Raw genomic sequence first — 15,597 nt, 5'->3', positions numbered from 1 at the left:
TTTAGAGTTTTCATTCATTGCGTGGGGTTTGTGAGTCATTGACAAAAAAAAAACATTGATTGCACCTCCTTGATTGTCATTGAGAAACTGTTTGAACCACCTGGGTGCAGATACGCTTTCAGCATTGTCAGGGAGAGAGTTCCAAGATTTTGACCCAATGACAATGAAGGAATGGTGATATATTTCAAAGTCAAGGGGGGATCTTGCAGACTTTGGTGTTCTTATGCATCTGCTACCCTTGACTTTCTAGGTGGTAGGAGTTGGTGAGGGATGGGGATGGTGGGGTGGGAGTGGTGAGGGTGGGGGATGGTGTTGGTTTGAAAGATACGCCCAAAGAAGACTTAGCAAGTTCCTGCAGTGTATCTTGAAGCTGGTCCACACTGCTACCACTGTGCACTGCAGCGGTAGGAGTGAATGATCATGTTGTGGGTGCTGTACCATTTGACCAGGATGCTTTGTCCTGGTTGGCACTGAGCGTCTTCAGTGTTGCTGAAACTGCACCCATCCACAAAAGGAGGGAGTTTTCCATCATATGTCTGACTTGTGTCTTGTAGATGTTAGAGGAGAAAGTGAGGGCTGCAGATGCTGGAGATCAGAACTGAAAAATGTGTTGCTGGAAAAGCACAGCAGGTCAGGCAGCATCCATCCTGTTCCTTGGATGCTGCCTGACCTGCTGCGCTTTTCCAGCAACACATTTTCAGCTTTTGTAGATGTTAGGCTTTGCGGTGTCAGGAGTTGAGTTTCTTGCCTTTCGCCTTCAGAACAAAAGGGTCACTGGACCCCAAATGTTAACTCTGCTTTCTCTGCACAGATGTTGCCAGACCTGCTGAGCTTTTCCAGCAATTTCTGATTTTGTTACTAAATGACTGATTATGGTTAGAGTATTTTGCATAGTTCTGGGTACCACATTAAAGGTGGGATATGAATGCACTGGAGAGGGTACAGAGGAGATTGACCAGGATGTTAACTGGGCTGGAGAGTTCCAGTTATGAAGAATGCTGTTTTCCTTGGGGCTTTGGGTACTGACAGGGGGCATGATTTAAATGCTTAAATTTAGAGGAGCATCGACAATGTAGGGAGAAAAAAGAGAGAAAGAGGGACAGTGGTGGAGGAATCAATCACTGGGATTTAGGTAAGGAACATAACGTTTAAGAAGTATTTAGGTATGCACATGAGATATCAAGGCATTACAAGTGTATGGCCCAAGTGGTGGGAAATGGGATTAGAATAGTTTTGTGGTTGCTTTTGACTAGTATGGCTATGATGGGCCGAAGGGCCTTTTTCTGTGCTGTAGACCTCTATGACTCTATGATGTTAAACAACCAACTGAGGAATAACAAGTTAAGTTAAGTTTTGAAGTGTAAGGTGGAAAGTCAAATCCAAAGCTTGTCATGTGACAGACAAGAATAGAGGAATTGAAAACAGCAACAAAGAAGAATTGCATATTAAACATTCAATACTTATTTTTGTTGCCAATTTTGTTACCAAGCTAATTTTATTGTTCCTTTAACTTTTAGTTTTCTTGCCTCAGAAGCTCTATTTGTAACTTTCTGGACAAGCTTTGGACGTTCCCTAAGTTTTAATTGTAAAAGTTCACCTTCAGTTAAATCTAGGCTGTAAACTTTGGCACTTGCTCTCCAAACTTCCAGCTGTCTTTAAGCCACTTCTGAAATCTGACATTTTTGACCAAGGTTTTCTGTGCCTTGTTCTAATACCGTGACTTGGTATCAAACCTTGTCTGGGAGTATCACCATGATGTGCCTTGATGTGTTTTGCTGGATAAGGGTGGGCTGTTGCTGTTGGATAAACGTCCTCACTTTCCTGTTAGCCTTAATGTTTATGCACTTTGTTTTAAAGTCGAGGAACCGGCCCTGATGATTCAAGGTTAGTGAAAAGCATTATCATTAAAATCTCATGTGATTGACCTGGTGCTTTGAATGGAATTAATCAAATCAAGACTTTAATTTGCAGGTTTTGGAGCAGCATGCCACTTGAGGCTGTTAATGAGCAAAGTGTTGTATATCCCTCAAACTGAATGGGCCTCTTTGTCTCAATTGTTGTCTGCTCTGGGATTATTTCAGACTGTTTTAGAAACTGAAGCAGGAACCTAATTCTTGACAGGAGATTATTTACCAGTTTGTTTGGTCTCATTGACAACTAACCTGCCAAGCCATTCAGCTCGTGATCGTTTACCTAAACCCGTATGGGTGTTAAACAACCTGTGGAATTTTTTTACAGAAGTGAAGTGGGTTATCTTAGCATGTTGGCCAGTGTCCAGAGGTCCACCACAAAATGAGGTCTGACTCCATCTCAATGCTGTTTGTGAGCACTTTACACCTAGAAAGCATTTGTCATGTTATCAACAGGGGACTACATTTCAGATGTATTTTGTTAGGGGTAAAGCATTTTGAGACACCTGCTGTTGCAGTACAGTGCTATATTATCACAAGTTTCTTGTCTTTGACAGTCACTGAGTTTCTAATATAATACATAAAGTGTTGTAAGAGATGTATTAATGGATATATTCCTTTGTCCTTTCTCACACTGATACAAGTGAGACCCTGACCCTAGACAGATACCAATTATGTATAGCAGATGATTATATGAATTAGCAGCCAGAGTTGGCCACTCAGTGCCTTAAGTCTGCTCCACCACTGAGAAAACTCATGGCTGATCTGATGGTGGCCTCACTTCCTCTTCCCCAACTGAGCTGGGTGGTTAGCACTGCTACCTCACAGTGCCAGGGACCCAGGTTCAATTCCAGCCTCAGGTAACCAACTGTGTGGAGTTTGTACATTTTCCCTGTATCTGTGTGGGTTCCCTCTGGGCGCTCTGATTTTCTCCCACAGTCCAAGGTTGTGCAGGTTAAGTGGATTGGCCATGCTAAAATCCCCAATGTGTCCAGTGATGTGCAGGCTAGGTGGGTTAGCCATTGGAAATGCAGGGCTATAGGGAGAGTCTGGGTGCTATGCTGATCGGAGGGTTAGTGTGGACTTGATGGGCTGAATAGCCCTGCTTCCATACTGCAGGGATTCTATGATATTCCTGATATTCTTTGACTCCCTTTTTAATTAAAAATCTATTTACCTCTGCTTTAAAAACAAACAACGTACAACGATTCTTCCCAAACTGGTCTCTCGGAAAGAGAGTTTCAAAGACGCATGACCCTCTGATCAAGAAAAGTTCTGCTCTGCTCCACTTTAAATGAAACATCCATCATTTTTAAGCTGTTTTAAAGTCTCCCACAAGGGGGAAACATCCTTGCGGAATCTGCTTCTTTCAAGACCTTCAGGACCTGCTATGTTTTCATAAGATCACCTCTCATTCTACTAAACTCCAACAGACCTCGGTCTAACCTGTCCAACCTTTTCTTCCAGCATAGCCCACCGCCACCGCATGTGTTAGTTGAGTGAACCTTCGCTGGATTGTTTCTAGTGCTTCCCTGTCCTTTTTTTTAACTTGAGGAGATCAAAACTGTACCAAATCTTCCAGATGCAGTATCACCCATAAAACTGGAGAGAGACTTCCTTACAATTCTCTCTGTCTGTATTGCTCTACTCACCTATTCATTCCCCTTGCAATAAATGCAAACCTTCCATCGGTCTTTCTAATCATATGCTCTATTAACTTTATGTGATTTGTATACCTGGACACCCAGAACCCTCTGTATTTCAGAGTTCTGCAAACTTTTTTCATTTAAATAGCATTCTGCTTTCCAATTCTCCCTGCCAAATTGCAGAGATTCATGTTTTTCTACATTATATTCCAGCTGTTAAATTATCACCCACTTACTTATCATTTGAAAACTCTTCAAGGATATCTGGTGAGCATGGACGGGTTGGACCGAAGGGTCTGTTTCCATGCTGTACATCTCTATGACTCTATAAGTCTTCTTCACAACTTACTTCCCCACTGACCATATGAGTTGCCAGTATTTACTGAAAAATTGAATAAAAAGTTGCCAATATTTAGTTTCTGTTAAGATTGTAGGATGTCCCATTAGAAAAACTTCCAAAATGTATTGGAGAAAATACACACACACAGTATGATCCCATAATCAGATTGTGGTCATGATCAGATAATCTGCCTTTGTCATGTGGATTAAAGGAGGATTACTGGCCAGAATGTCAAGGCTAACCACACACCCCCACCCCCCCCCCCCCCCCGCCCACCCACCCCCCCAGCCCCCCGGTCTTCTTGGAAAATGTGACAAGGGATCATTTATATTCACCTCAATATTAAGTCTCACCTCAACATTTCCCAACCCCCTCAGCGGTGCACTGGGCTGTCAGACGTCACTTCCGTGCTCAACCAGGTGGTAAATAAATAAAATTTGTTGGTGCTTTATCATTATTGCTAATACTCGCTGCATAAAATATGAGAGAAATAATTGAACTGAACAATAATTAACACCAAAATGAAATGTAATTTGTATTGCAACAGAGTCCGCGGAGGTTTGTGATCCAACAGTGGCTGGACTTGGAGCCCACTGTAGGTGTTGTTTCCAAGGAATTTCCACTGTCTCCAAACTCATTACTCGGAAACTGGTACATACAGGTTATATCTAATGTGAGTATTATTAATCCTACTGTTCACTTTAGCAAAACTCACCACTGACAAAGGTTATACAGCAGCGGGTCAGGCCATTTGGCCCATCTGCTGCTTACTAGAGTTTATGCTTCGCACAAACCTCCTTCCACACCTTTTTATCCCCTTTTATCAGCACATGATATTGTTGGCTCAAATTCCTGGGAGTCCATTCCTAGCCACATTATGGGTGTTCCTTCATTCATGTGATATGGGCATCATTTGGCCATTTATTGCCCATCCCTAATTGCCCAGAGGGCAGTTAAGAGTCAACCACATTGCTGTGGCAAAAACAGAAATTGCTGAAGAAACTCAGCAGGTCTGCCAGCATTTGTGGAGAGAAAGTAGAGTCAATGTTATGGATCCAGAGATCCTTCATCACAACATTACTGGCATCACATGCAGGCCAGACCAGTTAAAGACGGCAGATTTCCTTCCTGAGTGGGGCTTAGTGAGGTGCGTTATTCCGCAACAATCATTTCATGGTTATTGGGTTCTCAATTTTTTAAAATTGTTGGTTTCTAATTCCACCATCTGCTGTGCAGAGTTTGAGCCCTTGTTCCCCGATTGTCACCCGGTCCCTGGATTAATAGCCCACTGACAATACCACTAGATCATCAGTCTGATCCCCGGTCAGCACTGATTCAATAAAGTAGCTCACCACCACCTTCTCCAGGGTGATTAGGGAATGGGCATCAAGTGCTGTGTCTACATGAAAAGAACCATTTTATTCCTTTATCCCTCATGATCTCAGTTATCTGTAAGAATAATAGGGTAGTTATGGTAGGGGATTTTAAGTTTCCAAACATCGACTGGGCCTGCCATAGTGTTAAAGGTTTAGATGGAGAGGAATTTCTTAAGTGTGTACAAGACAATTTTCTGATTCAGTATGTGGATGTATCTATTAGAGAAGGTGCAAAACTTGACTTACTCTTGGGAAATAAGGCAGGGCAGGTGACTGAGGTGTCAGTGGGGGAGCACTTTGGGGCCAGCGACCATAATTCTATTCGTTTTAAAATCGTGATGGAAAAGGATAGACCAGATCTAGAAGTTGAAGTTCTAAATTGGAGAAAGGCCAATTTTGACGGTATTAGGCAAGAACTTTCAAAAGCTGATTGGAGACAGATGTTCGCAGGTAAAGGGACGGCTGGAAAATGAGAAGCCTTCAGAAATGAGATAACAAGAATCCAGAGAAAGTATATTCCTGTCAGGGTGAAAGGGAAGGCAGGTAGGTATAGGGAATGCTGGATGATTAAAGAAATTGAGGGTTTGGTTAAGAAAAAGAGGAAGCATATGTCAGGTATAGACAGGATAGATCGAGTGAATCCTTAGAAGAGTATAAAGGAAGTAGGAGTATACTTAAGAGGGAAATCAGGAGGGCAAAATGGGGACATGAAATAGCTTTGGCAAATAGAATTAAGGAGAATCCAAAGGGGTTTTACAAATATATTAAGCACAAAAGGGTAACGAGGGAGAGAATAGGGCCCCTCAAAGATCAGCAAGGCGGCCTTTTTGTGGAGCCACAGAAAATGGGGGAGATACTAAATGAATATTTTGCATCAGTATTTACTGTGAACAAGGATATGGAAGATATAGACTGTAGGGAAATAGATGGTGACATCTTGCAAAATGTCCAGATTACAGAGGAGGAAGTGCTGGATGTCTTGAAATGGTTAAAGTGGATAAATCCCCAGGACCTGATCATATGTACCCAAGAACTCTGTGGGAAGCTAGAGAAGTGATTGTTGGGCCTCTTGCTGAGATATTTGTATCTCGATAGTCACAGGTGAGGTGCTGGAAGTCTGGAGGTTGGCAAACGTGGTGCCACTGTTTAAGAAGGGCGGTAAAGACAAGCCAGGGAACTATAGACCGGTGAGCCTGACCTTGGTGGTGGGCAAGTTGTTGGAGGGAATCCTGAGGAACAGGATGTCCATGTATTTGGAAAAGCAAGGACTGATTTGGGATAGTCAACATGGCTTTGTACGTGGGAAATCATGTCTCACAAACTTGATTGAGTTTTTTGAAGAAGTAACAAAGAAGATTGATGAGGGCAGAGCAGTCGATGTGATCTATATGGACTTCAGTAAGGTGTTCAACAAGGTTCCCCATCGGAAACTGATTAGCAAGGTTAGATATCATGGAATACAGGGAGAACTAGTCATTTGGATACAGAACTGGCTCAAAGATAGAAGACAGGGGGTGGTGGTGGAGGGTTGTTTTTCAGACTGGAGGCCTGTGACCAGTGGAGTGCCACAAGGATCGGTGCTGGGCTCTCTACTTTTTGTCACTTACATAAATGATTTGGATGTGAGCATAAGAGGTACAGTTAGTAAGTTTGTAGATGATACCAAAATTGGAGGTGTAGTGGACATCAAAGAGGGTTACCTCAGATTACAGGATCTTGACCAGATAAGCCAATGGGCTGAGAAATGGCAGATTAGTTTAATTCAGATAAATGCGAGGTGCTGGCTTTTGGGAAAGCAAATCTTAGCATGACTTATACACTTAATGGTAAGGTCCTAGGGAGTGTTGCTGAACAAAGAGACCTTGGCGTGCAAATAGATAGGATAGTGTAGAAAGCATTTGGTATGCTTTCTTTTATTGGTCAGAGCATTGAGTACAGGAGTTGGGAGGTCATGTTACGGCCGTACAGGACATTGGTTAGGCCATTGTTGGAATATTGCATGCAGTTCTGGTCTCCTTCCTATCGGAAAGATGTTGTGAAACTTGAAAGGGTTCAGAAAAGATTTACAAGAATGTTGCCAGGGTTGGAGGATTTGAGCTTTAGGGAGAGGCTGAACAGGCTGGGGCTGTTTTCCCTGGAGCGTCGGAGGCTGAGGGCTGACCTTATAGAGGATTACAAAATTATGAGGGGCATGGACAGGGTGAATAGGCAAAATCTGTCTGATGTGTGCAGTCTTGATGTGAGAAAACGCTCACTGGCAAAATCTCATAAACATTTGGTACTATTCCCAGCTCTAACTGAGCACATTTCTGGTACACCTCATTGCTGAAAGGTTTTATAGCCAGCAAACAAGAGTGTTTATAAAATAGACTATTTTTAAATGCATAATTTTCAAACTTTTAAATACCCTCAATGTAATGTCCATGCACCTCGAGCAATCCTGAGATAGTTCCCTGTTGGTAAAATGTTGCCCAACTTTGGGTAAAATGTTGCTGTGTAAATGAGTGGTAGGAAAGGGATAACCATTGTGCAGTTTTAAGTTCCTTCTGAAAAATCTTGTTATGGATGCATTAATGTTGTCATTGTATTACAGGGTGTTCAAAAGGAAAAGGCTTTCACAGTGGCTGAGTACGGTAAGTAACTTGTGGTCTTTTTGGGTGCAGGACAGAAATAGTTTTGTTGAACTGAGGAAGAGCAGATGCATGGGAGCACCAGTCTCTACATGCTCCCCTCCAAGCCCCTCACCATCCTGACTTATGGAAATATAATCACCGTTCCTTCAATGTCACTGGGTCAGAATCCTGGAAATCCCTTCCTATGGGCATCTCTACCCCAAATAGGCTGCAGCGGTTCAAGAAAGGCAGTTCTCAATGGAAGTTAGGCACGGGTAACAACTGCAGTGTATGAGCTCAGAGTAGAAGTAGGCCATCCGGCCCCTCAAGCCTGTTCTGTCATTAGAGAAATTCACGGCTGATTTGCTTTTACACTCAACTCCACATTTCTCTCCATCCCCAATAACCTTTGGTTCTCGCTCAAAATGTATGTTTTAGCTCTGCCTTGGAGTAATTCCGTTATCTGAACCATGAAATTTCCAAGCCAGTTGAGTTCATTGTGTTGTTGACTGATTTCCAATTTCAGTGTTGTCTCGCTTTGAGGTTTTACTCAACACATCATCTGTGTATCTTCCACTCGATGACATGGACCTAACCGGTACTGTCACTGGACGGTGAGTTATTCTGAGCATCAAACTTTACACGGTAAATAAAGGATAATCATCAAATTGTAATAGATTGTCTGACTAGGCCTAAGACAGTGACATCCCTTGAGTGAGAAAGTTATCCAGCATTGGTGAAGCTAAGGATGGGTATTGAATCTGTACTGATCTCCACGTTATGTCCTCCAGGAACTTGAGGTCATTCAAAACTCTGCTGTCCATGACTTTACTCACAGCCAGTCCTGTTCCCCATCACTGCTGTGTTTGCTGATTTTAAAATAATCATTCTTGTTTTCAAATAACCTCACTCCTCTCTATCTCCACAACCCACCCCAACTCCACAAGATGAAGTCAGAGGCTGACAATTCAGCAGCGAATCACTCTCTCAGCTCCTGTTTTTTCAGCACCTCCCAACAAGGCCTGGATGGGTAACAGCTCCAACAATACTCAAGAAGCTCGACACCATCCAGGACAAAGCCCACTTGATTGGTACCATACTCTGCATCTTTGACATTCACTCTCTCCATCACTGATGCAGAGTGGCAATGTGTATGCATTGCAGTGAATATGCAAGGCCCCTTTCAAAGCACTTTGATGACTACTACCATCTAGACAGATACAATGGCAGCAGATCCATGGGAACATCAGCCTCTGCACATTCCCTCCAAGCCACTCACCCTCCTGACTTGGACGTATATCACTGTTGCTTCACTGTCGCTGGGTCAAAATCCTGGAATTCCCTCCATAACAATGCTGTGGGGGTATCTACACCCAAGGGCTGCCATTGTTCAGAAAGGCAACTCACCGTTACCTTCTCCAGCGAATTAGTGATGTGCTTAAATCCCCAATGCCAACAATGCCCACATGGACAATCAGAAAGATCCCGCTGAGATTTCTGGACCCTGCTAATTCTGGATTCTTTGGCATTCCCAATCAATATTGCTCCATTATTGGTGTCTGTATCTTTGGTTGTCTGAACCTGAAGCTCTGGAATCTGTTCTCTATGTAGCCCTGCCTTACCTCCTCTAAATTACTTCATCAAATTGACCTCTTGGACAAAACACTGGCTCACCTGACCCACAGTCACCTTACATGGTTCGCTGGCATCATACTTTGTTTTATATCAGTCCCCTGAAGTACCTCAGGATTTTCCACTTCATTAGAGGTGCAGTATAAATGTGGATTGTTGTTATTGTAGTGCCATAGTGGTACTGACCAGGTGCCAAGATCAAAGGGAGAGAAATGCCAGATGTGGGCAGCACCAAGTTTGCTGAGTGGGTGCACAGGGTATGGAAAATATTGGTGACAGTTGTGAGTGACGGCCACCTCAGGAACACAAAGGGGTTGCTGAACACGAGCTCAGTCAGGAGGTTACATCTTGACATGGTTTGAAACAAAGTCCTTTCACCAAAATTTGTCAAAGGTTGCATCACTGGCCAAAGCTCATTAACAATTTGCGGGATTGTAAACGGTGTTGATTCTTTTTTTTATTTGGTCTTGGGGTGTTGCTGGTAAGGTCTGCATTTAATGCCCGAAGCCTCTGGTAAATGGCAGCAGAATACTGCTTCGTTGTCCCTTTGTTTCTCATCTTGGGTGTGCCAGCCCTCACATCTTCTTCCTTTTCAGATACCTGTATGGGAAGCCCGTCAAAGGGAATGTGACGGTTAGCATCTCCTTCCCATTCTTCTTACAGACGACAAACAAAACTTTTGAGGTACTTCTGAAACTTTATTTCCCTCTTTATACCTCAATGCCCATTTCTCCTTCAGTTCTCTCCTCTCCTGGTATCATTACTCAAGAAGGCACCTGTTCGCTTCACTCTCAGATTCTATACAAATGGCCATTACATTGGTTCATCCAGACTGCCTAAATTCAGGCCATTCAGCCCAACTCATCTGTGCTGGTGTTTTGCTCCATATGTACTTCTCCCCACTCTGCCTCAGCAATGGAAGTTCTAACAAGTTTAGGAAATTAATCTCCCTTCCTCCTGGATGCCAGAACATACTGTGAATGTTTTGGGAATTAATTTGATTGCCCAACTCTGTGCACACTGTGTAAATCCTCTACTATCAACATCCTGGGGGTTACCACTGACTAGAAACTGAACTGGACCAGCCATATAAATACTATGGCTACAAGGGCAGATCAGAGGTTAGGAATTCTGTAGTGAGGAACTCACCTCCCCATGGCCTGTCTATCATCTACAAATCAGGGATGTGATGGAATACTTCCCACTTACCTGGATGAATGTAGCTCCGACAATACTCAGCAAGTTCAACATCACCCAGGTCAAAGCAGCCCACTTGAATGGCACCACGTTGACAAATATCCGAATTTTAAGTCTGAGATAGATACATTCTTGTTAAGCTGATGCATTAAGTAAAAGTGGGCCATAGGTAGATGTATGGAGTTAGACATAAATCAGAAGTGATCTCATTGAATGGAAAAACAAACTCAAGAGGCTGAATGGCCTGCTGCTGTCCCAATGTTCCTATATTCTCATGTTCACTCCATCCCTCACCAATGCTCAGTAGCAGTAGTGTGTACTTTCTACCAGATACATTACAGAAATTTACCAAATATCCTTAGACAGCATCTTCTAAACCCACGACCACTTCCATCCAGAAGGACAAGGGCAGCAGATACATGGGAACAAGTTCCCCTCCAAGCCGCCCACTATCCTGATTTGGAAATGTATCTATTCTTGAGGGCAAAATCCTGGAATTCCCTTCCCCAAGGCATTATGAGTCAAACCACAGCACATGGACTGCAGCATTTCAAGATGGCAGCTCACCACCATCTTCTCAAAGGTAATAAATGCTGCCCCAGTCAGTGATGCCCATGTTTCATGAACAATTTTTTAATAAAAGACAAAACCCCCACCATGACACTGTAGAGACTAAAATGCATGATTTCATCACAGTGTGACCAAGTTAATGACAGCATGTTGATCTTTCAGTCTATCTCAGTGAATAGTAACTCCCTCTTTATCTCATTCTGCAGACAAATGGGACTGTCCATTTCAGTTTCACTGCTGCTGAACTTCAGGAGATCTTTCTGAAGATGTATGGAAGGTTTCAGGAAGAAGAGGGTGCATTCCCTGCAAAACAGTCATTCCAATCACTGATAGAGAATTGGCTGCTTTCCTACAACGGTCGAAAATTCCCACTGACAATCAAAGCTGCAGTGACAGAATCACAGACGGGTAAGGACAAATCACAAAATGTGGTTACCGTGCACAGCCTCTGAAACTTCCTCGAAATAACTCCACAGAGACCAGTATCCCATCACAAAATCACACTGTATCTACATGTGGAGAGTCCTCAGAGCCAGCTCTCAATGTGAACAGAACCTCTAACATACTCTTTCCTTTGATTTTATTTTTATTTTATCAAACTATACAAAATAGAGAAAGAAAAGCGAACAATAAACAGCAGTTTACAAGAAACAGTATGTTACAAAAGAAAGAGCTAGAAAGGGCAAGCCAAAAACCCCACCGTACAGCCAGTTAGCAGGGAAATGTGGTCAAACCTCAAAACCCAAACCCCACCGTACAGCCAGTTAGCAGGGAAATGTGGTCAAACCTCAAACTCTAAACCCCACTGTACAGCCACTTAGCAGGGAAATGTGGTCAAACCCCAAACCCCACCGTACAGCCAGTTAGCAGGGAAATGTGGGCAAACCCCAAACCCCAAACCCCACCGTACAGCCACTTAGCAGGGAAATGTGGTCAAACCCCAAACCCCACCCTACAGCCAGTTAGCAGGGAAATGTTGTCAAACCACAAACCCAAAACCCCACCGTACAGCCAGTTAGCAGGGAAATGTGGTCAAACCTCAAACCCCACCGTACAGCCAGTTAGCAGGGAAATGTGGTCAAACCTCAAACCTCAAAACCCACCGTACAGCCAGTTAGCAGGGAAATGTGGTCAAACCCCAAACCCCACCGTACAGCCAGTTAGCAGGGAAATGTGGTCAAACCTCAAACCCCACCGTACAGCCATTTAGCAGGGAAATGTGGTCAAACCCCAAACCTCACCGTACAGCCAGTTAGCAGGAAAATGTGGTCAAACCCCAAACACCACCGTACAGCCAGTTAGCAGGGAAATGTGGTCAAACCTCAAACCTCACCGTACAGCCAGTTAACAGGGAAATGTGGTCCAACCCCAAACCCAAAACCCCACCGTTCAGCTAGTTAGTGGGGAAATGTGGTCAAACCTCAAACCCCACCGTACAGCCGGTTAGCAGGGAAATGTGGTCAAACCTCAAACCTCAAACCCCACCGTACAACCAGTTAACAGGGAAATGTGGGCAAACCCCAAACCCCACTGAACAGCCAGTTAACAGGGAAATGTGGGCAAACCCCAAACCCCAAACCCCACTGAACAGCCAGTTAGTGGGGAAATGTGGTCAAACCACAAACACCACCGTACAGCCAGTTAGCAGCGAAATGTGGTCAAATCCCAAACCCCACCGTACAGCCGGTTAGCAGGGAAATGTGGTCAAACCTCAAACCCCACCGTACAGCCAGTTAGCGGGGAAATGTGGTCCAACCCCAAACCCCAAACCCCACCGTACAGCCGGTTAGCAGGGAAATGTGGTCAAACCTCAAACCCCACCGTACAGCCATTTAGCGGGGAAATGTGGTCAAACCCCATGCCCAAAACTCCACCGAACAGCCAGTTAGTGGGGAAATGTGGTCAAACCCCAAACCCCACCGTACAGCCGGTTAGCAGGGAAATGTGGTCAAACCCAAAACCCCAAACCCCACCGTACAGCCAGTTAGTGGGGAAATGTGGTCAAACCTCAAACCCCAAACCCCACCGTACAGCCAGTTAGCAGGGAAATGTGGTCAAACCTCAAACCTCAAACCCCACCGTACAGCCAGTTAGCAGGGAAATGTGGTCAAACCTCCAACCTCAAACCCCACCGTACAGCCAGTTAGCAGGGAAATGTGGTCAAACCTCAAACCTCAAACCTCAAACCCCACCGTACAGCCAGTTAGCAGGGAAATGTGGTCAAACCCCAAACCCCAAACCCCACCGTACAGCCAGTTAGCAGGGAAATGTGGTCAAACCCCAAACCCCACCGTACAGCCAGTTAGCAGGGAAATGTGGTCAAACCTCAAACCTCACCGTACAGCCAGTTAGCAGGGAAATGTGGTCAAACCCCAAACCCCAAACCCCACCGAACAGCCAGTTAGCTGCGAAATGTGGTCAAACCCCGAACCTCACCGTACAGCCAGTTAGCAGGGAAATGTGGTCAAACCCCCAAACCCCAAACCCCACCGTACAGCCAGTTAGCAGGGAAATGTGGTCAAACCCCAAACCCCACCGTACAGCCGGTTAGCATAGAAATGTGGTCAAACCTCAAACGCCACCGTACAGCCAGTTAGCAGCGAAAAGTGGTCAAACCCCCAAACCCCACCGTACAGCCAGTGTGCAGGGAAATGTGGTCAAACCCCAAACCCCACTGTACAGCCGGTTAGCAGGGACATGTGGTCAAATCTCAAACCCCACCGTACAGCCAGTTAGCGGGGAAATGTGGTCAAACCCCAAACCCAAAACTCCACCGAACAGCCAGTTAGTGTGGAGATGTGGTCAAACCCCAAACCCCACCGTACAGCCGGTTAGCAGGGAAATGTGGTCAAACCCCAAACCCCACCCTACAGCCAGTTAGCAGGGAAATGTGGGCAAACCCCAAACCCCAAACCCCACCGTACAGCCAGTTAGTGGGGAAATGTGGTCAAACTTCAAACCCCAAACCCCACCGTACAGCCAGTTAGCAGGGAAATGTGGTCAAACCTCAAACCTCAAACCCCACCGTACAGCCAGTTAGCAGGGAAATGTGTTCAAACCTCAAACCTCAAACCCCACCGTACAGCCAGTTAGCAGGGAAATGTGGTCAAACCCCAAACCCCAAACCCCACCGTACAGCCAGTTAGCAGGGAAATGTGGTCAAACCCCAAACCCCACCCTACAGCCAGTTAGCAGGGAAATGTGGTCAAACCTCAAACCTCACCGTACAGCCAGTTAGCAGGGAAATGTGGTCAAACCCCAAAACCCAAACCCCACCGAACAGCCAGTTAGTGGGGAAATGTGGTCAAACCTCAAACCCCACCGTACAGCCAGTTAATGGGGAAATGTGGTCCAACCCCAAACTTCAAACCCCACCGTACAGCCAGTTAGCGGGGAAAACCGGTCCAACCCCAAACCTCAAACCCCACCGTACAGCCTGTTAGCAGGGAAATGTGGTCAAACCCCAAACCCCACCGTACAGCCGGTTAGCAGGGAAATGTGGTCAAACCTCAAACCCCACCGTACAGCCAGTTAGCAGCGAAATGCGGTCAAACCCCAAACCCCACCGTACAGCTGGTTAGCGGGGAAATGTGGTCAAACCCCAAACACCAAACCCCACCGTACAGCCAGTGTGCAGGGAAATGTGGTCAAACCCCAAACCCCAAACCCCACCGTACAGCCAGTTAGCAGGGAAATGTGGTCAAACCCCAAACCCCACCGTACAGCCAGTTAGCAGGGAAATGTGGTGAAGCCTCAAACCCCACCGTACAGCCGGTTAGCAGGGAAATGTGGTCAAACCTCAAACCTCACCGTACAGCCAGTTAACAGGGAAATGTGGTCAATCCTCAAACCACAAACCCCACTGTACAGCCTGTTAGCAGGGAAATGTGGTCAAACCTCAAACCCCACCGTACAGCCAGTTAGCAGGGAAATGTGGTCAAACCTCAAACCCCACCGTACAGCCGGTTAGCAGGGAAATGTGGTCAAACCTCAAACCCCACCGTACAGCCAGTTAGCAGGGAAATGTGGTCCAACCCCTAACCCCAAACCCCACCGAACAGCCAGTTAGTGGGGAAATGTGGTCAAACCCCAAACCCCACCGTACAGCCAGTTAGCAGGGAAATGTGGTCAAACCCCAAACCCCACCGTACAGCCAGTTAACAGGGAAATGTGGTCAAACCTCAAACCCCACCGTACAGCCAGTTAGCAGGGAAATGTGGTCAAACCTCAAACCCCACCGCACAGCCAGTTAGCAGGGAAATGTGGTCAAACCCCAAACCCCACCGTACAGCCGGTTAGCAGGGAAATGTGGTC

At 45.3% G+C, this 15,597-nt stretch overlaps 1 protein-coding gene across 1 annotated transcript in view; it reads left to right on the top strand.

Annotated features, from left to right (window-relative positions):
- cd109 (CD109 molecule) overlaps positions 1 to 15,597 on the top strand; it is a 166,157-nt gene that overhangs the window by 18,128 nt on the left and 132,432 nt on the right. Inside the window, exons 5-9 of the mRNA XM_060830700.1 lie at positions 4,444 to 4,569; positions 7,866 to 7,905; positions 8,411 to 8,498; positions 10,113 to 10,200; positions 11,490 to 11,691. Of these exons, the coding sequence (XP_060686683.1) occupies positions 4,444 to 4,569; positions 7,866 to 7,905; positions 8,411 to 8,498; positions 10,113 to 10,200; positions 11,490 to 11,691 (544 nt within the window). The remainder of the gene's footprint in view (positions 1 to 4,443; positions 4,570 to 7,865; positions 7,906 to 8,410; positions 8,499 to 10,112; positions 10,201 to 11,489; positions 11,692 to 15,597) is intronic.

The sequence above is a fragment of the Hemiscyllium ocellatum genome, chromosome 10 (genome assembly GCF_020745735.1).
Source record: "Hemiscyllium ocellatum isolate sHemOce1 chromosome 10, sHemOce1.pat.X.cur, whole genome shotgun sequence".
NCBI lineage: Eukaryota > Metazoa > Chordata > Chondrichthyes > Orectolobiformes > Hemiscylliidae > Hemiscyllium > Hemiscyllium ocellatum.
The sequence above is the reverse complement of the archived record's forward strand: the minus strand, read 5'-3'. Positions and strand labels throughout refer to the sequence as shown.